Below are 26050 nucleotides of genomic sequence, written 5' to 3' on the forward strand. Positions count from 1 at the left end.
CTTTTACTCCTCTTTTTGACCCCTTAGTTGGAATAAAAGAAAAGGGCCTGATTCTCCTCTCCCTGACACTGGTGTACACAGGAATAACACCATTGAATTGAGTGGAATCACACCAGCATGAGAGGAAAGTCTGGTCCAAAGCCTTGCTTGAGGTTTGGTTGTATAATTTAATTTCTCGCCCGGATCCCTGGCCCTAGTGTTTGTCACACTGCGTTTTTCAGAGTGATCTGTGTACAGAGGTGAGATGCAACGTGTGGGGACCCTGCAGCCGCTGAGCACTCTATTCTGATTGGTCGAGTCGTGGACTACATAAGCCCTGCCTGTATATAGAGCAGTGGTTCTCAACCTATTTACTGTTGTGGGCCACATCCAATACTACCTGAATGGCCCTGAGGATGTCACATGGGCCGCAGCTCTGTGCTGACTGGCCTCAAGCGGCCTGTGGGCCGCAGGTTGAGAATCACTGATATAGCGGCTGGAGCGTTTGGAACCTAAGTTGCTTTCTGGCAGCGTGTGTTAGAACCATCTTCCCAGTCATACACTGGACGAGGCACTGCGGCCTGGAGGTGAAACCTGCACCGTGCCCCTCCGCAGGCGTGGGAAGAGATAGGGAGAGGCGGACGCTGAGGAGAAGCTGGGCAGCAATCTAGAGAGGCAGCATCGCCCTCTCCCCATTTTAAAATGTTCCCCATTTTAGGAGGCCTTGGAAGGCTTCTGATGACCTCTCCGCCGCAGCATGGCCGAACAAGGGCTCCCGGTCAGGCCCAGATCGTTCTGCTGGGAAAGGGGCACATTCACTTCCAAAATGGGAATTTGCTAAGCCTGGTTTCTGCCTCTGTGTCTGCTTCTGACCCCTCCAGCAGCCAGCCCGTGGTGCTGCACTGGAGGTGGCTACTTACTCTGTGGTGCTGTTGATCTAAAGCAGCCCCATCCCATTGCCCTCCTGCTATCCGAGCAGTATTATTGCTGACACAACCTGTCCTCCTCAAACCAGACTCTGCTAACAGGGTATTTATCACCAACTCCACAGCGCTCGCAGGGGTCCGGGTCTGTGCCTGTTGATATAAATTACACATGTTAGCAATGTATCCCTGTGTGAAGGTTTGCTGGGATAGCTAACGGCTGCGGCACTAAACTCTCCTGTTCTGGCATTGCTGGGTTTTTCTGGTGTGTGCATGAGCTGGGTTTGAACTGTTCACTTTCCCTTTTGGAATTCTATTATGACTTTCTGTTTTGTTGTTTGGGCTTCATTGTACAATCACCTATGGCCAGAGCTGTGCAAAATTCCTGAGACTTTTCCTGCTGGGTAAAAGTCTTCACTGTTGATGTCCTCCAGAAAGGTGCTACTTGTATGTTTAGCGCAGTGCCCAGAGACTTTGGTGATGGGCAATTTTAGCAACTGGGAAAAATACATAAAATTTGGCAAATATTGCCAATGATAGTGGGGCCACTTTTTGTCTATAGCCCCTGTTCATCAGCCAGTAAAGAACACAAGGCCTTTAGAAAAGACCTGGCAAAATCCTTTCTTTTTGGACCTTCCACCTACTCCTCTGGAATCCTCCCAGGATTGATTATTTAGTGATTATCTAGTGGGATGTCCATGTCCCATGGAGTTACAGTCTGATGCCCAATTCATCCAAGTCCACTGGTGTTACCTACATCCTCCATAAGCTTTCTTTAAACATCTAGATAGCTTTTGATGGATAGTTGAACCCCATAGATCTGAATAGGACAAGGGACACACGATTTATTACTCTGCTTTATCAGTCTAATTGATGCACATTGTAGGACGTAACCCAAACACGGTTAATAGAGATTTCTTGATAAAAAGGACTCAGGTAAACTAAATTCTGCTGCACTTTCCTGGGGCTTAATCTTACAAGGCTTTCAAGACCTGCTCTGTTCATAGTTTTCACCAGCTAGGGAGAAGTGGCTAGCAGATTGAAATGTAATGTACACTAAGCCAGAGCGCTAAGGCTTGAATGGGTTTTTTAAAACCTACCCAGAAAATAGCAATTGAATGGACATCCACAAAATCACCCTAACTCACCCCAGATTAAGTTCTCCCCCCATCAATCCAGTTAATACCCTCTTCCAAACACAAAGAAGATGCTCCCAACATGAATCCACTCAATGGAAGCTGGGGAATAAACAACCCTTGCCAGCATCCCCTGAAAGTCAGCAAATCCAAGTTCAAGACTCTTCAGGGAAAATGCCCTGGTGCTATTTAAGGGCTTGATTGTGCCCCTATGGGCCTGAAAATCCAACAGTCAGTAAAGATAATTGAAGTCTTGCATGACACTATTGGCAAATTACAATACCCCTGGCATTGGGTCTGCTGTGCTGCCCGGTGCATCAGATAGGGCAAGAGCCACTTCCTATCTATGTGCCCAGACTCAAGGTCCACATAGCCCACACAGAGTGTAAGGCTGAGACACCTCACTCTCCACTGTGGTCCAAGTCTCTATTCACAGACTTTATAGACGGATACGTTTTAAGGCCAGGAGGGACCATTAGATCTAACCTGACTTCCTGTATAACACCTTAACAATGCAACAAGCCAGTGCAGATCCTTGTTTGGAGCATCAAGCAGGTCCATGAGAAATAAAAATTGTGGCTTTTTCTTTACTATGAAGCTCCTGGGTTCCTCTGCCCGGAGCTAATTCCAGCACGCTCAGGGATTTCCTCTAGTCCTCACTAAGCAAGCATTATGTAAGGCACCTTTGGCTGACTGCATGGTCTCATGCCACATGCACTGTCTGGAACAGGGAGATGGAAATATGCACAATTGGGCCAGATCCTCCACTTGTGTAAATAGAGCTGTACTGACTTCCACCAACTGAGGAGCTGGCCCAACTCATAGCAAACTATGAACCTGAAATCCTCATGGGCAAAAACCTCCATGTAGTTTCCAGAAACAGATGATATTTCAGCTCTCCCCTTTGCTTCCTCAGCCAGTAAGTCTGAACGCCATCCGTGCACCACATTTGACACACACCCCGCCCCTGCTCCAGCTAGAGAGGAGGTTCCCCGTGACTTGGCTAGAGGGGAAAAGCTCTGTTAGCTTTTCATTTCCTGAGACAGATTTGTTGTGGTTCCACTCTCTTCCAGGGAGCAGAGACAAGGAAGCGCTCGCCGACACTCAGCAGCCAATTCAAGCGATCTCTCGAGCTGTTGATGAGAACCCTCAGCGGGTGCCAGCCCTTCTTCGTCCGCTGCATCAAACCTAATGAATATAAGAAGCCCATGGTAAGCGCTGGTTCTTCCTCTTCACGTGGTGTGTTTTGAGTGTCCTTATAGAGGCAGGTTTCAGAGTAGCAGCCGTGTTAGTCTGTATCTGCAAAAAGAAAAGGAGGACTTGTGGCACCTTAGAGACTAACCAATTTATTTGAGCATAAGCTTTCGTGAGCTACAGCTCACTTCATCGGATGCATACTGTGGAAAATACATAAGATGTTTGTATACACACAGACCATGAAAAAATGGGTGTTTATCACTACAAAAGGTTTTCTCTCCCCCCACCTCTCTCTCCTGCTATTACCAGCAGGAGAGCAGGGGGGAAAAAACCTTTTGTAGTGATAATCAAGGTGGGCCATTTCCAGCAGTTGACAAGAACGTCTGAGGAACAGTGGAGGTGGGGGGGCGGAAATAAACATGGGGAAGTAGTTTTACTTTGTGTAATGACCCATCCACTCCCAGTGTTTATTCAAGCCTAAGTTAATTGTATCCAGTTTGCAAATTAATTCCAATTTAGCAGTCTCTCATTGGAGTCTGTTTTTGGAGTTTTTTTGTTGAAGAATTGCCAATTTTAGACCCGTAATCGAGTGACCAGAGAGATTGAAGTGTTCTCCGACTGGTTTTTGAATGTTATAATTCTTGACCTCTGATTTGTGTCCATTTATTCTTTTATGTAGAGACTGTCCAGTTTGGCCAATGTATGTGGCAGAGGGGCATTGCTGGCACATGATAGCATATATCACATTGGTAGATGTGCAGGTGAACAAGCCTCTGATAGTGTGGCTGATGTTATTAGGCCCTGTGATGGTGTCCCCTGAATAGATATGTGGGCACAGTTGGCAACGGGCTTTGTTGCAAGGATAGGTTCCTGGGTTAGTGGTTCTGTTGTGTGGTGTGTGGTTGCTGGTGAGTATTTACTTCGGGTTGGGGGGCTGTCTGTAAGCAAGAACTGGCCTGTCTCCCAAGATCTGTGAGAGTGATGGGTTTCAGGATAGGTTGTAGATCCTTGATGATGCGCTGGAGAGGTTTTAGTTGGGGGCTGAAGGTGATGGCTAGTGGCGTTCTGTTATTTTCTTTGTTGGGCCTGTCCTGTAGTAGGTAACTTCTGGGTACTCTTCTGGCTCTGTCAATCTGTTTCTTCACTTCAGCAGGTGGGTATTGTAGTTGTAAGAACGCTTGATAGAGATCTTGTAGGTATTTGTCTCTGTCTGAAGGGACACCATCATAGGGCCTAATCACATCAGCCACACTATCAGAGGCTTGTTCACCTGCACATCTACCAATGTGATACATGCCATCATATGCCAGCAATTCCCCTCTGCCACGTACATTGGCCAAACTGGACAGTCTCTACGTAAAAGAATAAATGGACATAAATCAGACGTCAAGAATTATAACATTCAAAAACCAGTCGGAGAACACTTCAATCTCTTTGGTCACTCGATTACAGACCTAAAAGTGGCAATTCTTCAACAAAAAAACTTCAAAAACAGACTCCAACGAGAGACTGCTGAATTGGAATTAATTTGCAAACTGGATACAATTAACTTAGGCTTGAATAAACACTGGGAGTGGATGGGTCATTACACAAAGTAAAACTATTTTCCCATGTTTATTCCCCCCCCCCCCCGCCATTCCTCAGAAGTTCTTGTCAACTGCTGGAAATGGCCCACCTTGATTATCACTACAAAAGGTTCCTCCCCACCCCCCGCCCCCCCGGCTTTCCTGCTGGTAATAGCTCCCCTTACCTGATCACTCTTGTTACAGTGTGTATGGTAACACCCATTGTTTCATGTTCTCTGTGTATATAAATCTCCCCACTGTATTTTCCCCTAAATTCATCCGATGAAGTGAGCTGTCTCACAAAAGTTTATGCTCAAATAAATCTGTTAGTCTTTAAGGTGCCACAAGTACTCCTTTTCTTCTTATAGAGGCAGCGTTTACATGTGGACACAATACAGTAAAGCCCTGGACCCATTGAAGTTGATGGTAAAACTCCCGTCGAGGTCCATCTGTCTGTCTAGAAACCTGATCTGCACTCCTTACTCATGCCTGGAACCCCATTGATGTCAATTGAAGAAGGGTTTGCAGGATCGGGTCCTTTCTTTGTAAAGCATCTTCTACAAACTGTCCCCCAAAATGTTTTACAAAGTGAGGGCCTCATCCCGGCACTGAGAGACCCATGCTGGAGCCTCTTCCCTTTATGAAAAGCCCTATAGATTTCCATAGAGAATGGTGGTCTTATAGAATGTTTGAATGAAGCTGTAGAATTCAGGAGCAGGGCTGCAATTCTCCGTTCAGTTCTATGGGAGGGTTTAAAAATTCTGCAGAAATCATCTCCTTCTATAGGTTTTTAGGTTGATTGCTTTCGAATCCTATTTGATTTCAATAGAACCTTCGTAGTTTCACCCCTGTTAGAGCAAAATCTAAGAAGGTTCTATAGAAATTATATAGGATTCTAAAGCAATCAACCTAATAACCTACAGAAGGAGATCATTTCTATAGACATTTTTCATGTGAGTCAGGCTTGTTGGATTGTGTCCCTAAATGCAGTTAAAAGAACAGATGTTAGAGATATTGAGAGGCACAGGTGAAAGGTTAGCAATGTTTTCAGCTGCAATTTCCAAGAAGATGCAGAGATGAGCTGGAGAGGCCTGTTCCAGTTTTAATGTTTTCAATCTAATGAACATATAACAGCCCATTAATCCATCACCTTTAACAGGCAGTGAGAAGTGCATTTTCACCAAGCCGATTGACCTAGCAGCTGAAAGTCAAAGGAAATAATTACTCAGCCATTGAAAATTACTAATACATAGTAAAACGATGATCTGTTTATTTGGGTTTGTTATGACTATTTAAAATTCATTAGTACTTTGGGGACAAATTGCAGTTACCAGATGAAAGGGAAGATAACACTTATGCATATCCCCCAATAAAGTAAACTCTTTAGGGTCTGATCCTGCATTCTTTGCACACTCATAGTTCCCACCTAAGTCCCTTGGGTGTGCAAGGACCATGAAGCATTGAGCTCCTCATGCTGTGTGCTGAGCATCCCCAATTCCACACTTTGCAGGGTTGGACCCTAACTTTACTAAAAATCTCTACTGTTCACTAATCATTACTTATAATACTTGAAAAGAGATTCTCTTACTTATTCCTAGTTTGCTGTGTGTTATGGTTTGTCTGTGACTGGTGTCTTTGTAAGTTATGTATACACTGGGCAAAATTATGCTGTCTGTTACATCTCTGTCCAGATTTAGTAGCTATGGGCAGAATTTAACTCTGAATGTTACCAGGGCAAAATGGCACAGAAATTCTAAAATCATAAACTTCAGTTTGGTAATTTTATCTATATATTTGCAGCGAACATATATGTGTGGATCTGTTGATTGGCAAAACAAATATGGTCAGACAAATATTTTGATGGCTGTCTATGAGCAGGTTGTTCTGGCCCGATGTTTGTTTAGTGGGAGAATGGGAGAGACCGAAATTTAAAAATATATATAAGTGCACTTAATTGCATGTTAACCTCAAAACATAATACTAGTGTTTGTTTATCAGCAGAGAAGAGCCCAAATCAAAACCATGTCACTCCAGAACTTGGAGTGTTTTGAAAATTACAACCTGGATCCAGATGCAATTTTAGCAAATTGTTCCAAAACCCCAGTTTTGAACTCCCCTGAGTTTTAAAATGATCTGGGTTTGGAATTTTGCATCTATTTAACCACTCTGTAAGGACCAGTTCTTGCAGCCCCCAAATCAGTCGTGCCTACTCACACCAGTAGCCACAGGGGTGTCAGTGAAACTATTCATGAGCGTGCGGATTGCAAGATTAATCCAAAAGAGACACACAAATTGGACAGTTAATGCTAAGCTCCGTGCTGCAGCTTTGTAAGATGTATAATGTGGTTTTATGCTAAAATGGGAATGTTTATTTTTTGAATGAGTTTAAAAATCCAGAACCGAAAAACAGATCATGGAACCTAAGGCTGTGCAGAAAGGTTGTGAAAGAAAAACATTTTCTGTGAGTTAATTTTCTGTCCCAGGATATAAAGGAAAGTGTGCTGATAATGATAGGAAATGGGATAGCAGGAAGTGAAAGGCCAGCGGAAAGCCCTGGTCATTTGTTATTTTACATCAGGAGTCAGCAACCTTTCAGAAGTGTTCAGAGTAACAGCCGTGTTAGTCTGTATTCGCAAAAAGAAAAGGAGTACTTGTGGCACCTTAGAGACTAACCAATTTATTTGAGCATGAGCTTTCGTGAGCTACAGCTCACTTCATCGGATGCATACTGTGGAAAGTGTAGAAGATCTTTTTATACACACAAAGCATGAAAAAATACCTCCCCCCACCCCACTCTCCTGCTGGTAATAGCTTATCTAAAGTGATCACTCTCCTTACAATGGCCCAGAAGTGGCCCAACTTGATTATCATACACTTTGTAAGGAGAGTGATCACTTTAGATAAGCTATTACCAGCAGGAGAGTGGGGTGGGGGGAGGTATTTTTTCATGCTTTGTGTGTATAAAAAGATCTTCTACACTTTCCACAGTATGCATCCGATGAAGTGAGCTGTAGCTCACGAAAGCTCATGCTCAAATAAATTGGTTAGTCTCTAAGGTGCCACAAGTACTCCTTTTCTTTCAGAAGTGGTGCACCAAGTCTTCATTTATTCACTCTAATTTAAGGTTTTGTGTGCCAGTCATACATTTTAACATTTTTAGAAGGTCTCTTTCTAGAAGTCTATAATATATAACTAAACTATTGTTGTATGTAAAGTAAATAAGGTTTTTTAAAATGTTTAAGAAGCTTCATTTAAAATTAAATTAAAATGCAGAGCCCCCCGGACCGGTGGCCAGGACCCGGGCAGTGTGAGTGCCACTGAAAATCAGCTCACCTGCCGCCTTTGGCACGCGTGCCATAGGTTGCCTACCCCTGTTTTACATGATTTTCAAACTTTTGTCCATAACTTTTTTGAATGTTTTGCTTCCCCGTGAAGCTAACTTTGGAAAATGACTTTGTTTTCACCCAGGTGTGTCTGAGTGTATTCTCTTGCTCCCGAATGGTTGTTTCTGAATAGTTGTGTGGTGTTGTAAGTAATGTGAAAGAAACAAATGTGATTAATGAACAGATTGTGGGAGGAAAGAAAAGAATATCCATAAATTGGCAGCAGGCTCTGTAACGTAGGAGCTCGCTTAATGCCCAATTCAGGAAGATATGTAAGCACATGCATAACTTTCAGCATGTGAGTAGCCCCATCAACTTCAAGAGGACTGTTTGTGAGCTCAGTTACACACACACACACACACACACACACACGTAAGTACTTTCCTGAATCAGGGTGTAACAGGGTGGGTCTGCCCCTTTAAGATCCTGGGGCCAGCCAGCCTTGTTCAGTTAGCAGACCCAGCTAGGCAGGGGTCAGGTGATGCCTGTAAAGTTCTGAGAGAGCTCAGTTCTGGGGAGTTGCAGGAGGGAGGTTTGCTCCTGGGTCTGGATCAGAGAAAGGGGTACAGAGTGAGAGGCCTCCGGGCCCTTGCAGCTTGCATTGGTCAGGGGAATGGCCTTGTTTTTCGTTACTTTGGGAGTTTATTTCAATTAATAAACCATGCCCCGGGGGAAGGGCCCGAAAGCATCTCTGGCATAGTGTTAGTCCTGCTGGGACTGGGGAGACAGGCCAGCAGCCCTGCCCCGGGCTTGATCCTAAGACTGCTGGAGTCAGTGGGAATCTTTCTATTGACTCCACGGGGCTCTGAGTCAAGTGCAAGGGCCAGATTCTGCCACCCTTTGTTCACAGCGAGTTGCCCCTGAATCTGCAAGCAGCGGATGGTTACTGCTCGGTATTAGCAAGGGTGGCAGAATCTGGCCCTTTATGAAGAGGAATTATTATTAAGGGCACTCCTTGCAGGCTCTCCAACAGCAGAAGGTTTGAGACACGGGCCGCTCTGTAATCTAAAACTCCTGCTTTGTTAATTAGGGGAAGGATTTTCTTCCCTTTTGGCTTCCTGAATGACAGGGCCAAATTGCCACAAGAGAATGGTGTCAAGGCTGCTACTGCGGCCTCAGGGCTCCCACCCATCCGCTCCGTGAGGAGAAATGACCAGACAGTCCCCCAAGCTCCCTCTGCATCTCTCCTGTCCCCAATCCAGGAGGCCCACCTCGAGCAGTGCCAGCACATAGTGGCGAGGTGGGGGGTGGGCTGAGACCAAGCCTGCTTGTGTTACAGTCACTTCGTCTTTACCCTGAGCCCCACACTTGGCTTTCACCCACCTGTTACACCTTATACTAACACTGTAAGTTCTTGGGGCCAGGATATTTGTACAGCACCTAGCACAATGGGGCCCTGATCTGCCTGGGGCCTCTGAGCACTACTGGAATACTTGAATAATAATGACTAACCCCCACATGATCCCTCACAGAGCACAGCTCTGAGGTGCTCAGGGTGTAGAGACTTGTGCAGGGTCCCAGCAGCATCCTGCCCCCCTCCTCTCCAGCAGGCCTGAACTGGTCCCAGTAAGTCAGACCCCCCCACACACATGGAACAGGGGGCAGGATTTGCCCCTCCGAGTCCGAGGTGTGTGTCTGTGATGTCCTGAGAGAGCTGGCTGGGAAGGTCCCTGTAGTGAGTTTCCCCTTCTCAGCTCATTATTAAGGGTTTTTGTGCTTCCTTTATTTGACATTTGAAGCTGAACACTTGTGTAGGGCTGGTAACACTGAGCTGGGGCAACGTGCTGTTGGGGATTGAGCTGGGGAACCAGGATTCCTGGATCCTGTTCTCATCTTTTGTGCTAATTCCCTGAGCCAACAGTGGACAGGTTGTTAACATCTCTATACTTTGGTTTATCTGCTTGTACCTTGCCCGATGCGGTCATCATTGATTATTGTGTTTCAGTGCTCGGCGAGAGAGAAGGCGCCTTGGTGTGTGGAGAGGTTTTATCAGATGCCCTTTGGGAGGGCTGCATTACACAGGTCGGCTAGGCCATTTGGAAACTATCAACCACATTAAATCAGAACTGTGCTGTTGCTGAGCCAGGCCAGGCACAGCCACACGGCAGAAGCACTCCTGAGTTTGCTCCTTCTCCGGATCTCCCAGTGTGTTTTTGCCCTGACCTATGTCTGTCTGTCAGAGTTTAAGCTCTTCAGGGCAGGTACTTTCTTCTTCTCCCTGAGTGGAAGGATGGCTCAGCGGTTTGGTAGATTTCAGAGTAGCAGCCGTGTGAGTCTGTATCCGCAAAAAGAAAAGGAGGACTTGTGGCACCTTAGAGACTAGCAAAAAGAAAAGGAGTACTTGTGGCACCTTAGAGACTAACCAATTTATTTGAGCATGAGCTTTCGTGAGCTACAGCTCACTTCATCACTTCATCACTGATGAAGTGAGCTGTAGCTCACGAAAGCTCATGCTCAAATAAATTGGTTAGTCTCTAAGGTGCCACAAGTACTCCTTTTCTTTTTGCGAATACAGACTAACACGGCTGTTCCTCTGAAACCTTAGAGACTAGCAAAGTTATCTGAGCATAAGCTTTCGTGAGCTACAGCTCACTTCATCGGATGCATTCAGTGGAAAATACAGTGGGGAGATTTATATACACAGAGAACATGAAACAATGGGTGTTACCATACACACTGTAACAAGAGTGATCAGGTAAGATGAGCTCTTACCAACAGGAGAGAAAAAAAACCTTTGTAGTGATAATCAAGGTGGGCAGTTGACAAGAACTTCTGAGAAATGGGGGAGGGGGGGAGAGAATAAACATGGGGAAATAGTTTTACTTTGTGTAATGACACATCTACTCTCAGTCTTTATTCAAGCCTAAGTTAATGGTGTCCAGTTTGCAAATTAATTCCAATTCAGCAGTCTCTCATTGGAGTCTGTTTTTGAAGTTTTTTTGTTGAAGAATTGCCACTTTTAGGTCTGTAATCGAGTGACCAGAGAGATTGAAGTGTTCTCCGACTGGTTTTTGAATATTATAATTCTTGACGTCTGATTTGTGTCCATTTATTCTTTTATGTAGAGACTGTCCAGTTTGGCCAATGTACATGGCAGAGGGGCATTGCTGGCACATGCTAACCCAGGAACCTATCCTTGCAACAAAGCCCGTTGCCAACTGTATCCACATATCTATTCAGGGAACACCATCATAGGGCCTAATCACATCAGCCACACTATCAGAGGCTCGTTCACCTGCACATCTACCAATGTGACACATGCCATCATGTGCCAGCAATGCCCCTCTGCCATGTACATTGGCCAAACTGGACAGCACGAGCAGTCCACATTAATGGTTTGCTTTGTGTCCCCGAGCAGATCAGCACAGCACCCAACGGCTGTCAGAAACGGTGCTTTGAAAGGGGAAGGGCGCATGTCTCCAGGGCAGCCAAGTTCAGAACAATGAGCAGAGAGGTCACTTGAGGCATTATGGGACCGCTTTGGAGGCCAATTACAGCACAGAAAGCAATCAAGTGTCTACACGGGCAATAGAGCGCTGGGGCCTCGTCGAGGTGGTTTTTTTGCAGCTCTGCAGCTGCTGAGTTTCTGCACACAAAGTGGCGTGGCCGTGTGTACATGCCTGCAGTTTGAGCGCACAAAGCTGCTTTACTGCACAGAAACTTGGCAGTGTAGACAAGCCCTTATTGTTGTTGTTCATTAATAAGAACAGCCCCAAACAGTTTGAACCCCTCTATCCCTAATGACAGGTTTCAGAGTAGCAGCTATATTAATCTGTATCCGCAAAAAGAACAGGAGTACTCATGGCACCTTAGAGACTAACAAATTTATTAGAGCATAAGCTTTCGTGGGCTACAGCCCACTTCATCAGATGCCTAGAATGAAACATATAGTAAGAAGATGTATATATATACATACAGAGAAGGTGGAAGTTGCCATGCAAACTGTAAGAGGCTAATTAGTTAAGATGAGCTATTATCAGCAGGAGAAAAAAACTTTTGTAGTGATAATCAAGATGGCCCATTTAGACAGTTGATGAGAAGGTGTGAGGATACTTAACATAGGGAAATAGATTCAATATGTGTAATGACCCAGCCACTCCCAGTCTCTATTCAAACCCAAGTTAATGGTATCTAGTTTGCATATTAATTCAAGCTCAGCAGTTTCTCACTGGAGTCTGTTTTTGAAGCTTTTCTGTTGCAAAATTTCCACCCTTAAATCTTTTACTGAGTGGTCAGAGAGGTTGAAGTGTTCTCCTACAGGTTTTTGAATGTTATGATTCCTGATGTCAGATTTCTGTCCATTTATTCTTTTGCGTAGAGACTGTGTGGTTTGACCAATGTACATGGCAGAGGGGCATTGCTGGCACATGATGGCATATATCACATTGGTAGATGTGCAGGTGAACTAGCCCCTGATGGCGTGGCTAGTGTGATTAGGTCCTATGATGGTGTCACTTGATAAATATGTGGACAGAGTTGGCATCAGGCTTTGTTGCAAGGATAGGTTCCTGGATTAGTGTTTTTGTTGTGTGGTGTGTGGTTGCTGGTGAGTATTTGCTTCAGGTTGGGGGGCTGTCTGTAAGCGAGGACTGGTCTGTCTCCCAAGAACTGTGAGAGTGAGGGATCATTTTTCAGGATAGGTTGTAAATCTTTAATGATGCACTGGAGAGGTTTTAGTTGGGGGCTGAAGGTGACAGCTAGTGGCATTCTGTTATTTTCTTTGTTGGGCCTGTCCTGTAGTAGGTGATTTCTGGGAACTCTTTTGGCTCTGTCAATCTGTTTTTTCACTTCAGCAGGTGGGTATTGTAGTTTTAAGAATGCTTGATAGAGATCTTGTAGGTGTTTGTCAATGCCAGGGCCCAGCAAGCTGCACCATTTTCCAAAGCAGTTTCATTTTCTGCTTGAAGGGGGGGGGGGGGGATTTAGCGTGAATGCTAACACACAGCCTTCCAGTTCCCTGCAGCACACTATGGGTCATTTCTTGATCCCATTGTGCAAGTGGGAGTTAAACAAAGGGACGGAGACTAACGTGCTCAGCGCCTCACAGGATCAGGCCCTCCCATGCTGCAGTCCGTAAAGTTTCTATGGAGAAGATGTTGTATTTGTTCCCCCCACAAGACTTCGGATTGTCCCCCACATTCAGTCTGGCCTTGGCTGGATGGTACGGCTTAAGCCAGTCCACAGGCCAGCGAGGTTTGATACCAGAACCAAAAGAGCCCCTGATGTTCCGGTCTGATTTTCCCCCTCCCCAGTTGTTTGATCGGGAGCTGTGTGTTCGCCAGCTGAGATACTCAGGGATGATGGAGACCATCCGGATCCGCAGGGCTGGCTATCCCATCCGCTACAGCTTCGTGGAGTTTGTGGAGAGGTATCGTGTCCTCATGCCTGGGGTGAAGCCGGCGTACAAACAGGTACAGGTTTAAGCAGAGGCTTGGATTTTTATCAAAAACCATCATGCTAATGCCCTGGAGAAAGTTACGAGGAAGGAAGACCCAGTGGTTAGAGTGCTAGCCAGAGACCTGGGTTCAGTTCCCTGCTCTGCCACACTTACTGCGTGACCTTGGGCAAGTGGTTTTTAGGACCAGATTTTCAAAGGTGCTTAATTCCTGTTGATTTTAAATGGGAGTTAGGCACCTAAGTGCTTTTAAAAATCTGGCTCTTAGTCTCTGGGCCTCAGTTCTCCAGCTGTAAAATGGGGATCGCACTTCCCTGCCTTACAGCGGGGTTGTGGGGATGCACACATGAAAGACTGTGAGGCCCTCAGTTACTATGGTAACGGAGGCCCTCTCAGCACCTTAGATAGGATGGGGTCTCTGCGAGACTATGATTCAGCTGAGCTCAGAAGCCCCAGTAACAGTTAAACTAACTGGATGAGCCTGTACTGCCTGAAAACTGCAGACAACACATTCGCAGGGACCACAGGGAGCCCACGGAGGGATGGCTGGGGAGCACAGCTGATACTACTAGCCAGCCCAGAGATGGGGCCTTTCTGGGCATGGCTTGCCCCTCATGTGCCCTGGCATGGCTGCACTGGGGAAGTCCTGGCTGCATCGATTGAACGGGTGTAGCAAGCAGGACCTCTCCCTATGCTCCCCACAGGCCTCGGTAGGTGTTACTATCAAAGGCATAATGCTTCTGACCCTGCCATTGAGGCGGCATGCCTCCTCCCTCTTCCACCACAGCCCGGGCCTCTGCAAGCCATGATGCAGCCCACTGTGTTGCTCCATCACTGCACATCTACTGTATAGACACTGCAGTCAGCAGTGACGGCCACTGCCATGGATCGGGGATTGAGACTAGAACGAATCGTCGTCTTCATTCACCGCTTCTAGGCCAGCCAGGAGAGGGAAGCATGCAAACGAGGAGGAGCCTCATTAATGTCACTAGATTACGCCAGTGTAAAACAGGTGGAAGTGAGATCAAACTCCACCCCATGTTTATAGCTGGTAGGGGCGGCTGGTGTTCATCTGAGGCATAGGCTAAGTCCCGCTGCCCCATTTCTCCTAGGGCGACCTGCGTGGAACGTGCCAGCGAATTGCTGAAGTGGTGCTTGGGAAAGATGATGATTGGCAGATTGGCAAGACGAAGATTTTCCTGAAGGTAAGATGCTCTCAGGCTGTCCATGCATTGAGGGGCCGTTAGAATAATAGAATCATAGAATATTAGGGTTGGAAGAGACCTTAGGAGGTCATCTAGTCCAGGGGTGGGCAAACATTTTGGCCAGAGGGCCACATCTGGATATGGAAATTGTATGGTGGGCCATGAACGCTCACAAAACTGGGGGTTGGGGTGCGGGATGGTGTGAGGGCTCTGGATGGGGGTACAGGCTCTGGGGTGGGGCTGGGGATGAGGGGTTGGGGTGCAGGAGGGTGCTCTGGGCTGGGACCGAGGGGTTCAGAGGGCGGAAGGGGGATCAGGGCTGGGGCAGGGGGCTGAGGCACAGAAGGGGGTCAGGGGTGCAGGCTTTGGTCAGTGCTTACCTCAAGCAGCTCCCAGAAGCAGCATCATGTTCCTCCTCCGGCTCCTACGCAGAGGCGCAGCCAGGTGGCTCTGCATGATGCCCTGTCCCAGATGCTGCCCCTGAAGTTCCCACTGGCCACAGTTCCTGGCCAATGGGAGCTGCGGGGGTGGCACTTGGGGCGGGGGCAGCTTGCTGGCTGCCCCTACGTGTAGGATTTGGAAGGGGGGACATGCTGCTGCTTCTAGGAGCCGCATGGAGTGGGGCAAGCCCCCAACACCACTTCCTGGCTGGAGCACCAGAGCAGGGCAAGCCCCAGACCCTGCTCCCTAGTGGAGCATCTGGAGGGCCATAGTTTGCCCACCCTTGATCTAGTCCAACCCTGAGCTCAAAGCAGGACCAACCCCAACTAAATCATCCCAGCCAGGGCTTTGTCAAGCCGGGCCTTAAAAACCTCTATGGATGGAGATTCCACCTCCTTAGGTAACCCATTTCAGTGCTTCACCACCCTCCTAGTGAAATAGTTTTTCCTAATATCCAACCTAGACCTCCCCCACTGCAACTTGAGACCATTGCTTCTTGTTCTGACATCTGCCGTTAGCTTTGAAGGACTCTAACACCCATCCCAGTCGCAGGTTCCATAACGAGAACTAATCCCCATCCACCACCCAGGTCTCTGGCCTGATTTGATGGGGACTGGGCCAGGAGATGGTGTTGGATCCAGATCAGGTGAGAGTTAGGAGTCAGAGAATGGGTGAAATCCTGGCACTCTGCTGGCACAGAGCCTGGCTGGGATGTGCACACGCACTCATACCCGCACGCATGGCACTGGTCATATCCTGAGCGGCGCAGGCCTCTCTGTGAGAATGCAGGCAGCTTTGTGGCTGCCCAGCTGTATCCCCAGAGCAGGGACAATGACTCCACTGCCAGACGTGGCAGCAGAGTCACTGAGGAGGGGCTTCAGGGCTCAGGCAGTGCCCTGCCTAGGTCCCTGCAGAGGACGGGTGAGGGGAAGCTCCCTGGCTGACTGACACCCATGGAGACAGTGAGAGAGTTGAGCTGTTGAGTTGCTCCCTTCACTCCACCCCCTGCCCAGGCTGGCTGACAGCCCCTGAAAGCTCCATAAGCCAGGACAGGGGCCCACTGCCCCAAAGATCCCACTCTGCGCACAAGCAGTAGGGGATGGCGGGGCAGCACAGGTGCCCTGTGATCCCCTCCTCTCCACCACCTGCTGACATTTCCCAAGGCTCTTCCCGAGGCCCTTATCATCAGGCCCTGTCAGGCAGATGGCGACATTGGTCCCCAAGGCTGCCATAACCCCTGGGGCACCTAGGTGAGGGAGAGAGAGGGATCTGGCTCAGCAGAAAGCCAGTGGGCGTGACAGAAAGGTCTGCAGCACCCTAACGCGCCGAGCGGAAGATCAGCAGCTCTGTGTCCCTCGCGATCGGCAAGGCCAGTGCAGTGCTGCTTAAGGAACCCAGGGCCCTGTATGGCACCATGAGACAGCGGCAGTGTAACAAAGAGCTGTCTTGTTCTGACGGCCCTACTCACGTGCATTTGTTTTTACGATCCCATCTCTAAATCCCTCCAGGAAAACAAAGCCAAGTTGTCAAGGAGCGAGCCAGGAGGCAGATGGGATTTCTCTAGTGTTTTTCAGATGTAATCCTGTTCACTTATTTTTAAACATCTCCCCATCTATTTCTTAGAAACTACTCCTGACATCCCTTTAGCTTTCCTTTCCAGAGAGCGTTATCAGGACCCTGCAGCTGTCCAGGCAGGAAATAGGGAAACGAACAGGTTCTGAAGGGCAGTGCAAGGTCGGGTAAAACGGGAAGCATGCAAAGTTGTATCGATGCACCCAGCTCCTGTAGCAGCCAGGAAAGAAATTAGTACAGAAATCAATTTGGAGAATACAGAAAGGAGGCTAGAATCATGTGACTTGACTGAATTCCACAAAAGCAAGGAAACACAGAGTGAAGGGGTGCCATTTTGTCCTTAGCCTGCCTTACTATGTTCAGGATTTGCAGCTCCTCTGCTTTACTGGAGGAGGGAGTGACGTCTAGTAGTCAGAGCAGTGGACCAAGACTCAGGATGCCTGGAGTTTGCTCCCAGCTTTGCCACAGTCTTCTCCAGTGCCCTGCTTCTGGTGTAGTCATTAGTACCTGCACAACGTGGGTGGGGAACGCTACTGAATTAGGTGCATGGAGCAACCTCACTTGACTGACTCTTCAGCTGACAGTGTAGTGAGCCAAACGTCAGAGGGCGACATAATTCACACACACACTGTTACTAAGCCCTGCAGTGCATGCTGCCTCTGGGATGAAGGGGTAATGCTCAGCAGTGACCCCTTCTGGTATATTAGGAGTGGCATGGATGAGCGGGAAAGATTCAAGTCCAGTTCTTCTTGATAGGAGGGGGAATGGCTGTGCTGTAGAGCCCCAAACGTAGTGAGTTGTAAAGTGGGACATCCTTAGATGTGACTGGGATGGCAAGAACCTCTATGGGGAGGAGCCTTATACCATCCCTCTGTTCGTGTCATGGGATGGCCAGTGGTCACAGGGTAACTGTTGTGGCGGTTCATTCCCCAGGATCACCATGACATGCTGCTGGAGATTGAGAGGGACAAGGCCATCACTGACAAGGTCATCCTCATACAGAAGGTGGTTCGTGGGTTTAAAGACAGGTATTATATGCCAAGGAAATGCCTGGTGAATATTGGGGGATCTGTTAGTGCGACTGAGTAGCACACCATATTGCAGTTCATGGCACTCTGCTAAAACAATGTCCTCTTTGCCTCTGGTACCACTAGCTTACTCTGCCCATTCACAATGTGACTGGCCTATTGCTTTAGCTTGCAGTGAGCGCAATAAAACCCCCCAGGGGTTGACATTATGATATAATTGGTGCTGGAGCTGCTCAGAGCACGAAGGAAATTATTAACGTATATTTTCAGGCTGTCAAATTTCAGAACAACGGGAGTAAGGATTTCTGTCCACACTCAGTTCTGCACTTGACAGAGGCACTCTTCATTGGCCAACTTTAGTCAGACTAGCAGACTATTCCAAGATCTGCGCCAGATCTTGGTCCCATTGAAGTCAATGACAAAATTCCAGTGGGAGACTAAAGGGGGGTGATATTTAGTCTTATGGCAGCAAAGAGCAATAGTATGTTACAGTACCACTCATCCCAAGGCGCTGTACAGCCATTCCCACTGAAAACCAGGCACCGCAGAGATCAGATGCAGGAAGCCAACCCATGTAAAGCACACTGCATAGCAATGTGGGGTAAACAGAAAATGATGGCCAAGGACTCCAGGACGTAGTCCTGTCCTTAGAGAAGCAGCGCTGAGTATTGCTCAAAGTCGGGGACTAGCAATCAGGGCTTCTGTCACCTGTCCCTGACTCTGCCGCTGGCTTGCTGTGTGAGCTTGGACTAGTGACTTCTTATTTCATTCAGGCCCCAAATGTGTGCTATGCACCTCTTAGAACATTGAGAAGACAGAAAGGGCCAGATCCGCACCTGGCATCAATGGCGGTGGATTCATTGACATCAATGGAACTACGCTGATTTATGCCAGCTGCAGATCTGTCCCACAGTCCTTATTCGGATGAGGTTAAAATCTAAGACTAGAGGAAACATAGTAGGAAGATTCCAAATGCAAGGGATGGGGAGGAGGGGGGGGGCGAGGGGTAAGTCACAAGAGCCTGGGCCTGAGGTGTCACCCAGCAGTTCAGGGCAGGACCGTTGATCACCTAGCCCTGGATTGGCACATTTGGACTGCTCTTCCCATTCCTGTTTTGGACAAAGCACAGGGAATGGGCAGAGAAGAGCATGATAGCACCACTACAATGCCTCTGCTTCCTCTTGCATGGGAAAGGAAAGCTGGGACTGGCATTATCCGGCAGACGACTGAGCTCAAGGGGGTGGAGGTTACTCCAGCTTCCTCCCTTACAGTCTGTGAAGAATGTGGCCGGCTTTCCCTGCGGGCCAAGGTGACGCTAACCCCCAGCAGACCAGCACAAAGTGTTGTAATGCCTTTCCAGGTCCAATTTCCTGAAAGTGCGACGTTCGGCCCTGATGATTCAGAGATACTGGCGGGGACATAACTGCAGAAAGAACTACGGTGCTGTAAGTGTTGCCAGTTGTCCTTTATGTTCTTTACCGCCTTGGTCTCATTGTCTAGGATCCAGATATCAGTTTCCCTTTTGGTCCAGTCAAGCTCCCCTGAGGGGAAAGATCAAAGGGGGGAGAGCTGGCTAGTGTGTTGGGTGGATGGAGGGAAGGGGGGGAAGCTATACCCTCGTTGCCCTCTGTTCTGAATAAAGGGAGCGACTGTCTCTTTGGTTGTCCTCCTCATGCCTTTGTCATGAGTTGAACCCATCTTACAGCAGCTGATCACCTGTGGTCCTGGATGGCTTATGTTGTTTCTCAGGAGGCTGCAAACTCAGGGCCAGTATTAAAGCTGCTGGAAGTGGTATAGCTCTGTCCTTGGAAATGCACTGGATCCAGGTTGTCCCTCAGACTTTACTGCAGCTGCAGCCATATTTTTCTAACAGTCCCCCCACTCCACAACCCCATCCAAAACTGCGCAGGTGTGGCTGACATCTTATGGTGTCCTGGGTATTTACACAGGCCCCCTTAGCATCCCCAAGCATGGCAGATCCCAGAACTCATTAGGGAGTGTGGGACGGAAGAAGAGAATGCACCCGACATGGTATATGACCCTCTTCTGGACCCAACCCAGCAGAAGACCTGCAGGGGGCCCACCATGACATTTGCCCTGCTGAAGTGTGCAGGGGGCAGGCTGAGAATGGGAGGGTTCAAGGCCAGAGGGATGGCCGTTCTCTGCAGTATCATCCCCCACGCAACCCAGCTTAAGCTATGCCTGACTGAATCAACGTAAGTGCCCGCTCCTGTGATGTGGAACTGCTTGGAGGAGACAATGTAGTGGTAATAGCCATGACAGGAGGCAGGGGGAGATGCTGGGCCTCCTTGTGCATGGCCCTTTCTACCTGTGATTGCCCTGAGATCTGCGTAGATCTGGGGGATCTTGAGAGTCAAACCTCTGGAGGGAAGCACAGGGAGGAGACTGTGCTTTATGGGTCACTGAGCCCATAAAGACTTGGATCTCTAGCCCGTGGGAAAACTCCCGTTGACTAAGTGAGCTTTGGATCAGGCCCCCAAATCCAGGCACCCTTTGTTTCTCTGCCATCTCACAGCAGTTTTCCCCTGCTTTCGGGGGGGTGGGAGGGGGGGCTCTTTGCTTGTTGCTAATTTCATCAGGTTTTTATTTTCAGCTGCGAGGGGGCGGACGAGCGAGGAAAATCTGATTATGGCCAGTGAGACCCTCAGGGGCCCCCAGTGTCTTAACTCTGTTTCCTTTGCAGATGAGGATTGGGTTCCTGAGGCTCCAGGCCCTCTACCGTTCCCGCAAACTCCACACGCAGTACCACATGGCTCGCAGACGCATCATCGAGTTCCAGGCAAGGTGCCGAGGCTGCCTGGTGCGCAGGGCCTTCCGCCATCGCCTATGGGCTGTCTTCACGGTCCAGGCTTATGTCAGGGGCATGATTGCACGGAGGCTGTATAAGCGCCTTAAGGGAGAAGTAAGTACCATGCAGGAAATGCTGTTTGCTAGCACGTTTGCTGGAGAAAGACAGCAGCCAGTTAACAGGACCAACAGGGCTGGTTTCCCCAGAGCATGATAGGCTTTATAACATCCATCCTACGGCCTTTGTCTAGCTGTCAGTGTCTCTCTGTCTAAGGGTATGTCTACACTAGATTTTTTTTAACCTGGAGTTAATTGATTGCCAATTAACTTGAGTTAGTTAACACTTTGGTGAAGGCTAATATGGGCATGCCCCAAATGTTTGTTCCAGGATACAAAAGTCTGTGGTTACCCTAGAGGTCAGCTCCCTAAATACCATAGAGAGAGGCAGATCACAGTAGTATGTGGATCACTGACTCTGTGCAAGGGAGTGCAGAACACAAACTCTTTCCCCAAGGTCTTGACAGAATGAAATAAAAATCAGAAAGGAATGTGAAAGCTGGTAGCCTCTCTCGGGCTAGAAACTGACTCCCATTATGTTAGTGTTCCTTGAGACATACCAAGGGATAGACCTGTGTTTGTGTCTGTACTGCGTGCTCCTGTGATCTGGATGTTAGCAGGGCAAAAGTGCTAACTGCCTTTTTAAAAGCCCACTTGTGTTTTCTTTCCCAGTATCACCGTCGTCTGGAAGCAGAGAAGCTTCGTCTGGCAGAAGAGGAACGGCTCAGGAAGGAGATGAGTGCCAAGAAAGCCAAAGAGGAAGCAGAAAAGAAGCACCAAGTACGTCCTGACTTTTCTCTTTCTTGGCTTCTCTTTAGGGCCTGATTCTACTCCCGCTGAAAAGTGTAGGGGCAGAATAAAGTCAATTGAAGGCAGCATCCCAATAAATAGTATGAGGACTTACTGTCCTGTTGTACTGTTCGTATTTGATTCAGTAAAGGCGTCCCTATTTTAACTTGAATGAAGCTAGCACAGAATTTCCAATCTGCAACACCAGAATGCCACAGATTATGCTTATTCTTTTGGGTACTATGGGACTGCATAAAGGACCGCTCCTGAGACTGGAACATTGCTACTGTGCTAGGTGTTCTATGTACATAGAGTAAAAGTTCTGCACCTGGGACCTCGTGCTCTAAATAGCCAAAAGAAGAGAGAAAGAAGCATTGTTGTGTCCATTTTGCAGGTGGGGAACTGAGGCACAGTTTAAGCATTGTCCAAGGTCACACAGTGAGTCAGTGGCAGAGCTGGGAATTTATCTCAGATCTTCTGCGTCTCAGTCTAGTGCTTTAACTCCAAGACCTTCCTTCTGCTCTAAAGCCAAGGGGCCATGCTGCAGAATTTAGGACCAGCTTGCCAGAGAATGCACTCTAATCAGCGTAACCATTCTCTTCTAGGTACGCCTTGCCCAGCTGGCCCGGGAAGATGCTGAGAGAGAGGTGAAGGAGAAGGAGGAAGCCCGTCGGAAGAAGGAACTCTTAAGCAAAATGGAGAAGGCCCGAAACGAGCCAGTGAACGACTCAGATATGGTGGACAAAATGTTTGGATTCCTAGGGACCACTTCGTCTCTGCCAGGCCAGGAAGGACAGGCACCCAATGGCTTTGAGGTACTGCATGGAGAATGGAGCAACAGACAGGGCTTGCCAGTGTTGCTCAGAGTAATATATTGGGACAGATGGCAATCCATCCCATCTTGGTTCAGCATCATCACCCTATTACCCTAATGGTTTGCTCTTGGAGTGCTCATCATAACTCTTTTTCCAGTGTGTTCACACTTGCTGCTTCTCCTACTGCCTTTGGGAGTCTGTCCCACAGAGGAATTCTCCTCAGGATAAAGAAGTATCTACAGACCTCACGTGGCCCGGATCCAGCTCCCCTTGAAATCACTGGTTTCAAGGGGAGTTGGATTGGGTCCTTTGTGCCTATTCTTGTCCTAAGAACTGATCCTGGTCCTATTGAAATCAGTGGCAGAACGGGGAGCAAGGTCAGGTGCAGGGTGAGGGAGCTTTAAAAAACACAAAACCAAACAGGGCGTGTATATTTTCCTCCCTCTCCAGGACCTTGAGCGAACCCAAAAGGAGCTAGAGGAAGAGGATTTAGATGCAGCTTTGCCCCTCCCCGAGGAAGAGGAGGAAGACCTCTCAGAGTACAAATTTGCAAAGTTTGCAGCCACCTACTTCCAGGGCACGACGACGCACACATACATCCGCCGGCCACTTAAGCAGCCCCTTCTGTACCACGAGGACGAAGGAGACCAGTTGGTGAGACAGGAAATAATCCAGAAATGTCCTGGTCATGAAGAATGGGGCTGGATGGTTCAGCGGGTTGGTAATAGGCTACAGAGCCCTTCATTTCTAGGACACCCATTTGAATCCATCCCAGTAGAACACACGAGTCTGAAGATAGTTTAGGAGCAAAGTCCTTATCTGCTATTGGATGTCCCGTGTGACATTCATTGATGGCTTCTCTTTCTATTGGGCAAGTAGCCACCAGCCTTTTTACAATAGTCATGTGGCGCACCCTAAGGAAATTTCATTTGCGATGTGCTTGAGCACCATGTTTAAGAAATAAAACAGTAATAAAACAATCCTCCCCAAGCATTCTGAACCTGAATCTAGTACTTGTGTAGCGGGCTAGAGTTAGAGCTTAGGAGGCAGAGGGCCACCAAACAGGTATAAATATACAGCAGTAGGACAGTCTGCTCCCACACTGTCCCACCCATGTGCCTCAGGATGGGAAGTCAGTCCACATGCCCATTCAGTCCTTGATGTCTCTGCTGAGATGCTCTGACGGTCAGGGCTGGCTCCAGGCACCAGCGAACCAAGCAGGTGCCTGGGGTGGCAAATGTAAAGGGGCGGCAGGACATCGGGCTCTGGGGCGGCAATCCTCCCTCGGCGGCGGCGGGAATTCAGTGGCCGCTCCGTCACAGCGCGTTTCATGCTCGGCGGCAATGCGGTGGCAAGAATGTGACTCTTCTTTGGTTGCCAGCAGCAATTCGGCGGCCGCACCATCCACCTCCGTGTTCGGCGGGCAGGATTCCGCCTCCCCATTCGGCGGCAAAAAAAATTTTTGACCGCTTGGGGTGGCAAAAACGTTGGAGCCGGCCCTGCTGACGGTGCCCACTGTGCTCGTGGTGACCAGTCTGTTAGGGATTGGGCCAAGAGCCACGTATACAGGGTGTGCACAGGAACTGTATAGGAGACTTGTGCCCAAACTCCTTAATGGCCCGACATTGTATAAAAAGATGGATCGTAGTATCCTCCCTGTTTGTTATTATTCTACTGGCCTTTCTGTTCGTGCAGCTGAGAAATGATGGGACAGAAAACCTCAACTTAGTAAGAAACCCTTTTTTGATACTAACAGTCTCATTTGCAAAAAGAAAAGGAGTACTTGTGGCACCTTAGAGACTAACCAATTTATTTGAGCATGAGTCTCTAAGGTGCCACAAGTACTCCTTTTCTTTTTGCAAATACAGACTAACACGGCTGTTCCTCTGATAACAGTCTGATTGTTCTTTTTGGGCGGGAGGGAGCAGGGGCAGGGACTTAGTTTGTTTTGGATGATCTAATTTGAGTAGTTTCTCCTTCATACACGACTTTAATGGAGAAGGGTGTCATGTATTTTCCAGACTGCAGTCCATGTTGCACAGTTTTAGTTTAATTTGCATTTACAGTACACATTTTAATGAACTAGTCATTTTGCACTGTATACTCACCACTAGCCTCTCGTGGACAGATTCAGAACTGCTCAATGGTTTGTCATAGACCTGCTAACAACCAAAGGAGAGTCTCCTTTAGCTCAAGTAGCAGGGGCCTGTGCTTTTGGAGCAGGGGATCTGAGTATTATCCACGCTGTCATGAAGTGTTTAGTGCTGGGATGGGACCAGTCACTGGTGGCCATGGCTTTATTACAGTCTAATACACACAATTAATTATATTAACCCAGACCAAGCTAAGAACTCTAGTAAGTTACATCTTTATTGCAAATAGGCAGCACTGGCAGTGTGGATCACTATTCTTCGTTTCATGGGAGACCTTCCTGAGCCTAAATACCATACGGCTATGAGCGACGGCAGTGAGAAGATTCCAGTGATGACCAAAATCTATGAGACTCTAGGGAAAAAGACCTACAAGAAAGAGCTGCAGGCTCTGCAGGGGGAAGGAGAGGTGAGAATGCTCTTTCCTTTAATGTTACAGCTGTAGAAGAGCCCATATTCTTGATGTACCATTCGTGAAAGTAGAAATTTATCTATGGAACAAACTGCTGATGGGATTGATTGAGGCAAATAGTTTTGTAAATTTCATCCGCCACTATGCTAGCAAGGAGAAAACTACAAAGGCTCTCATCCCTTGTGTTTCAAAGTATAAATTCTATTCCATATAGATTCTTATACCACCCTCCTCACCATAGTATTCTACTGATGCAAAGCACTCTAGCAGAACTAGGTATTATTATGATTATTAGTGCGTTAAGCTATGTGGCTAACACTTGTCACATGTGATTCATTCTCTCATCCTCTCCCCAGGCATGTGTGTGCGGTGGAATGTTTTTGGTTGGATTTAAATGAACATGTGGCTCTGTGTTTGTGTTTGTCAGGCCAAAGATGTGTGGGAGCGGTGAGGTCTGGGATTGTCCCACGGGATTCAACCCCTCTTGGGGTCAGAAGAAAATTACTCCTATGGTAAATGGTATTGCACCATTAGGTTATTATGGGACAAGTACACTTCACCATAAGAATCCATCTTTGGCTGCTGCCAAAAGCAGGACAAAAGACTGGATAGACCATTGGTCATTGCACTCTGGCAGTTCGTATGCTTTCGTCTTTGAGAATCTGCCTTATACAAGATGGCAGGACATTTTCAGTGGCCTGGCTTGCTGGTGGCAGGATGTGATAAATGGTACTGCTGCTCTTAGATGTGTTTGTCAATTACATCAAGGCCCTCTAGAGCAGGGGTCTCCAAAATTTTTGAATCGCGCACCCCCAGGGCCAGCTCTGGGGAAGCAAAAAAAAAAAGAGCGGCCGCCGGTGTGCCGCCGAAGACGGAGCGGGGAGAGCTGAGCGGCCGCCGGCGTGCCACCGAAGATGGAGCGGGGAGAGCCGAGCGGCCGCCGGCGTGCCGCCGAAGACGGAGCGGGGAGAGCCGAGCGGCCGCCGGCGTGCCGCCGAAGACGGAGCGGGGAGAGCCGAGTGGCCGCCGGCGTGCTGCCCAAGGATCAAAGGTCCGTGCCGGCGGCGCTTCTTCGGCGGCGCTCCTCCTGCCGTGCACCCCCACGGATGGCCTGGCGCACCCCACTTTGGAGACCACTGCTCTAGAGTCTAAGAACAGCCACCTTTGTTTGCCACTTTTGGTAGATCTAAATAAA

General features: G+C 48.2%; 1 protein-coding gene across 1 annotated transcript in view; it reads left to right on the top strand.

Moving 5' to 3' along the window:
- Positions 1-26050, top strand: part of MYO7A (myosin VIIA) — a 118652-nt gene that overhangs the window by 49688 nt on the left and 42914 nt on the right. The window contains exons 16-25 of the mRNA XM_048840256.2: positions 3112-3249; positions 13436-13594; positions 14691-14783; positions 17730-17824; positions 19185-19269; positions 20529-20747; positions 21362-21469; positions 22084-22293; positions 22744-22947; positions 24676-24852. Of these exons, the coding sequence (XP_048696213.2) occupies positions 3112-3249; positions 13436-13594; positions 14691-14783; positions 17730-17824; positions 19185-19269; positions 20529-20747; positions 21362-21469; positions 22084-22293; positions 22744-22947; positions 24676-24852 (1488 nt within the window). The remainder of the gene's footprint in view (positions 1-3111; positions 3250-13435; positions 13595-14690; positions 14784-17729; positions 17825-19184; positions 19270-20528; positions 20748-21361; positions 21470-22083; positions 22294-22743; positions 22948-24675; positions 24853-26050) is intronic.

This window comes from Caretta caretta, chromosome 1 (assembly GCF_965140235.1).
Source record: "Caretta caretta isolate rCarCar2 chromosome 1, rCarCar1.hap1, whole genome shotgun sequence".
Lineage (NCBI taxonomy): Eukaryota > Metazoa > Chordata > Testudines > Cheloniidae > Caretta > Caretta caretta.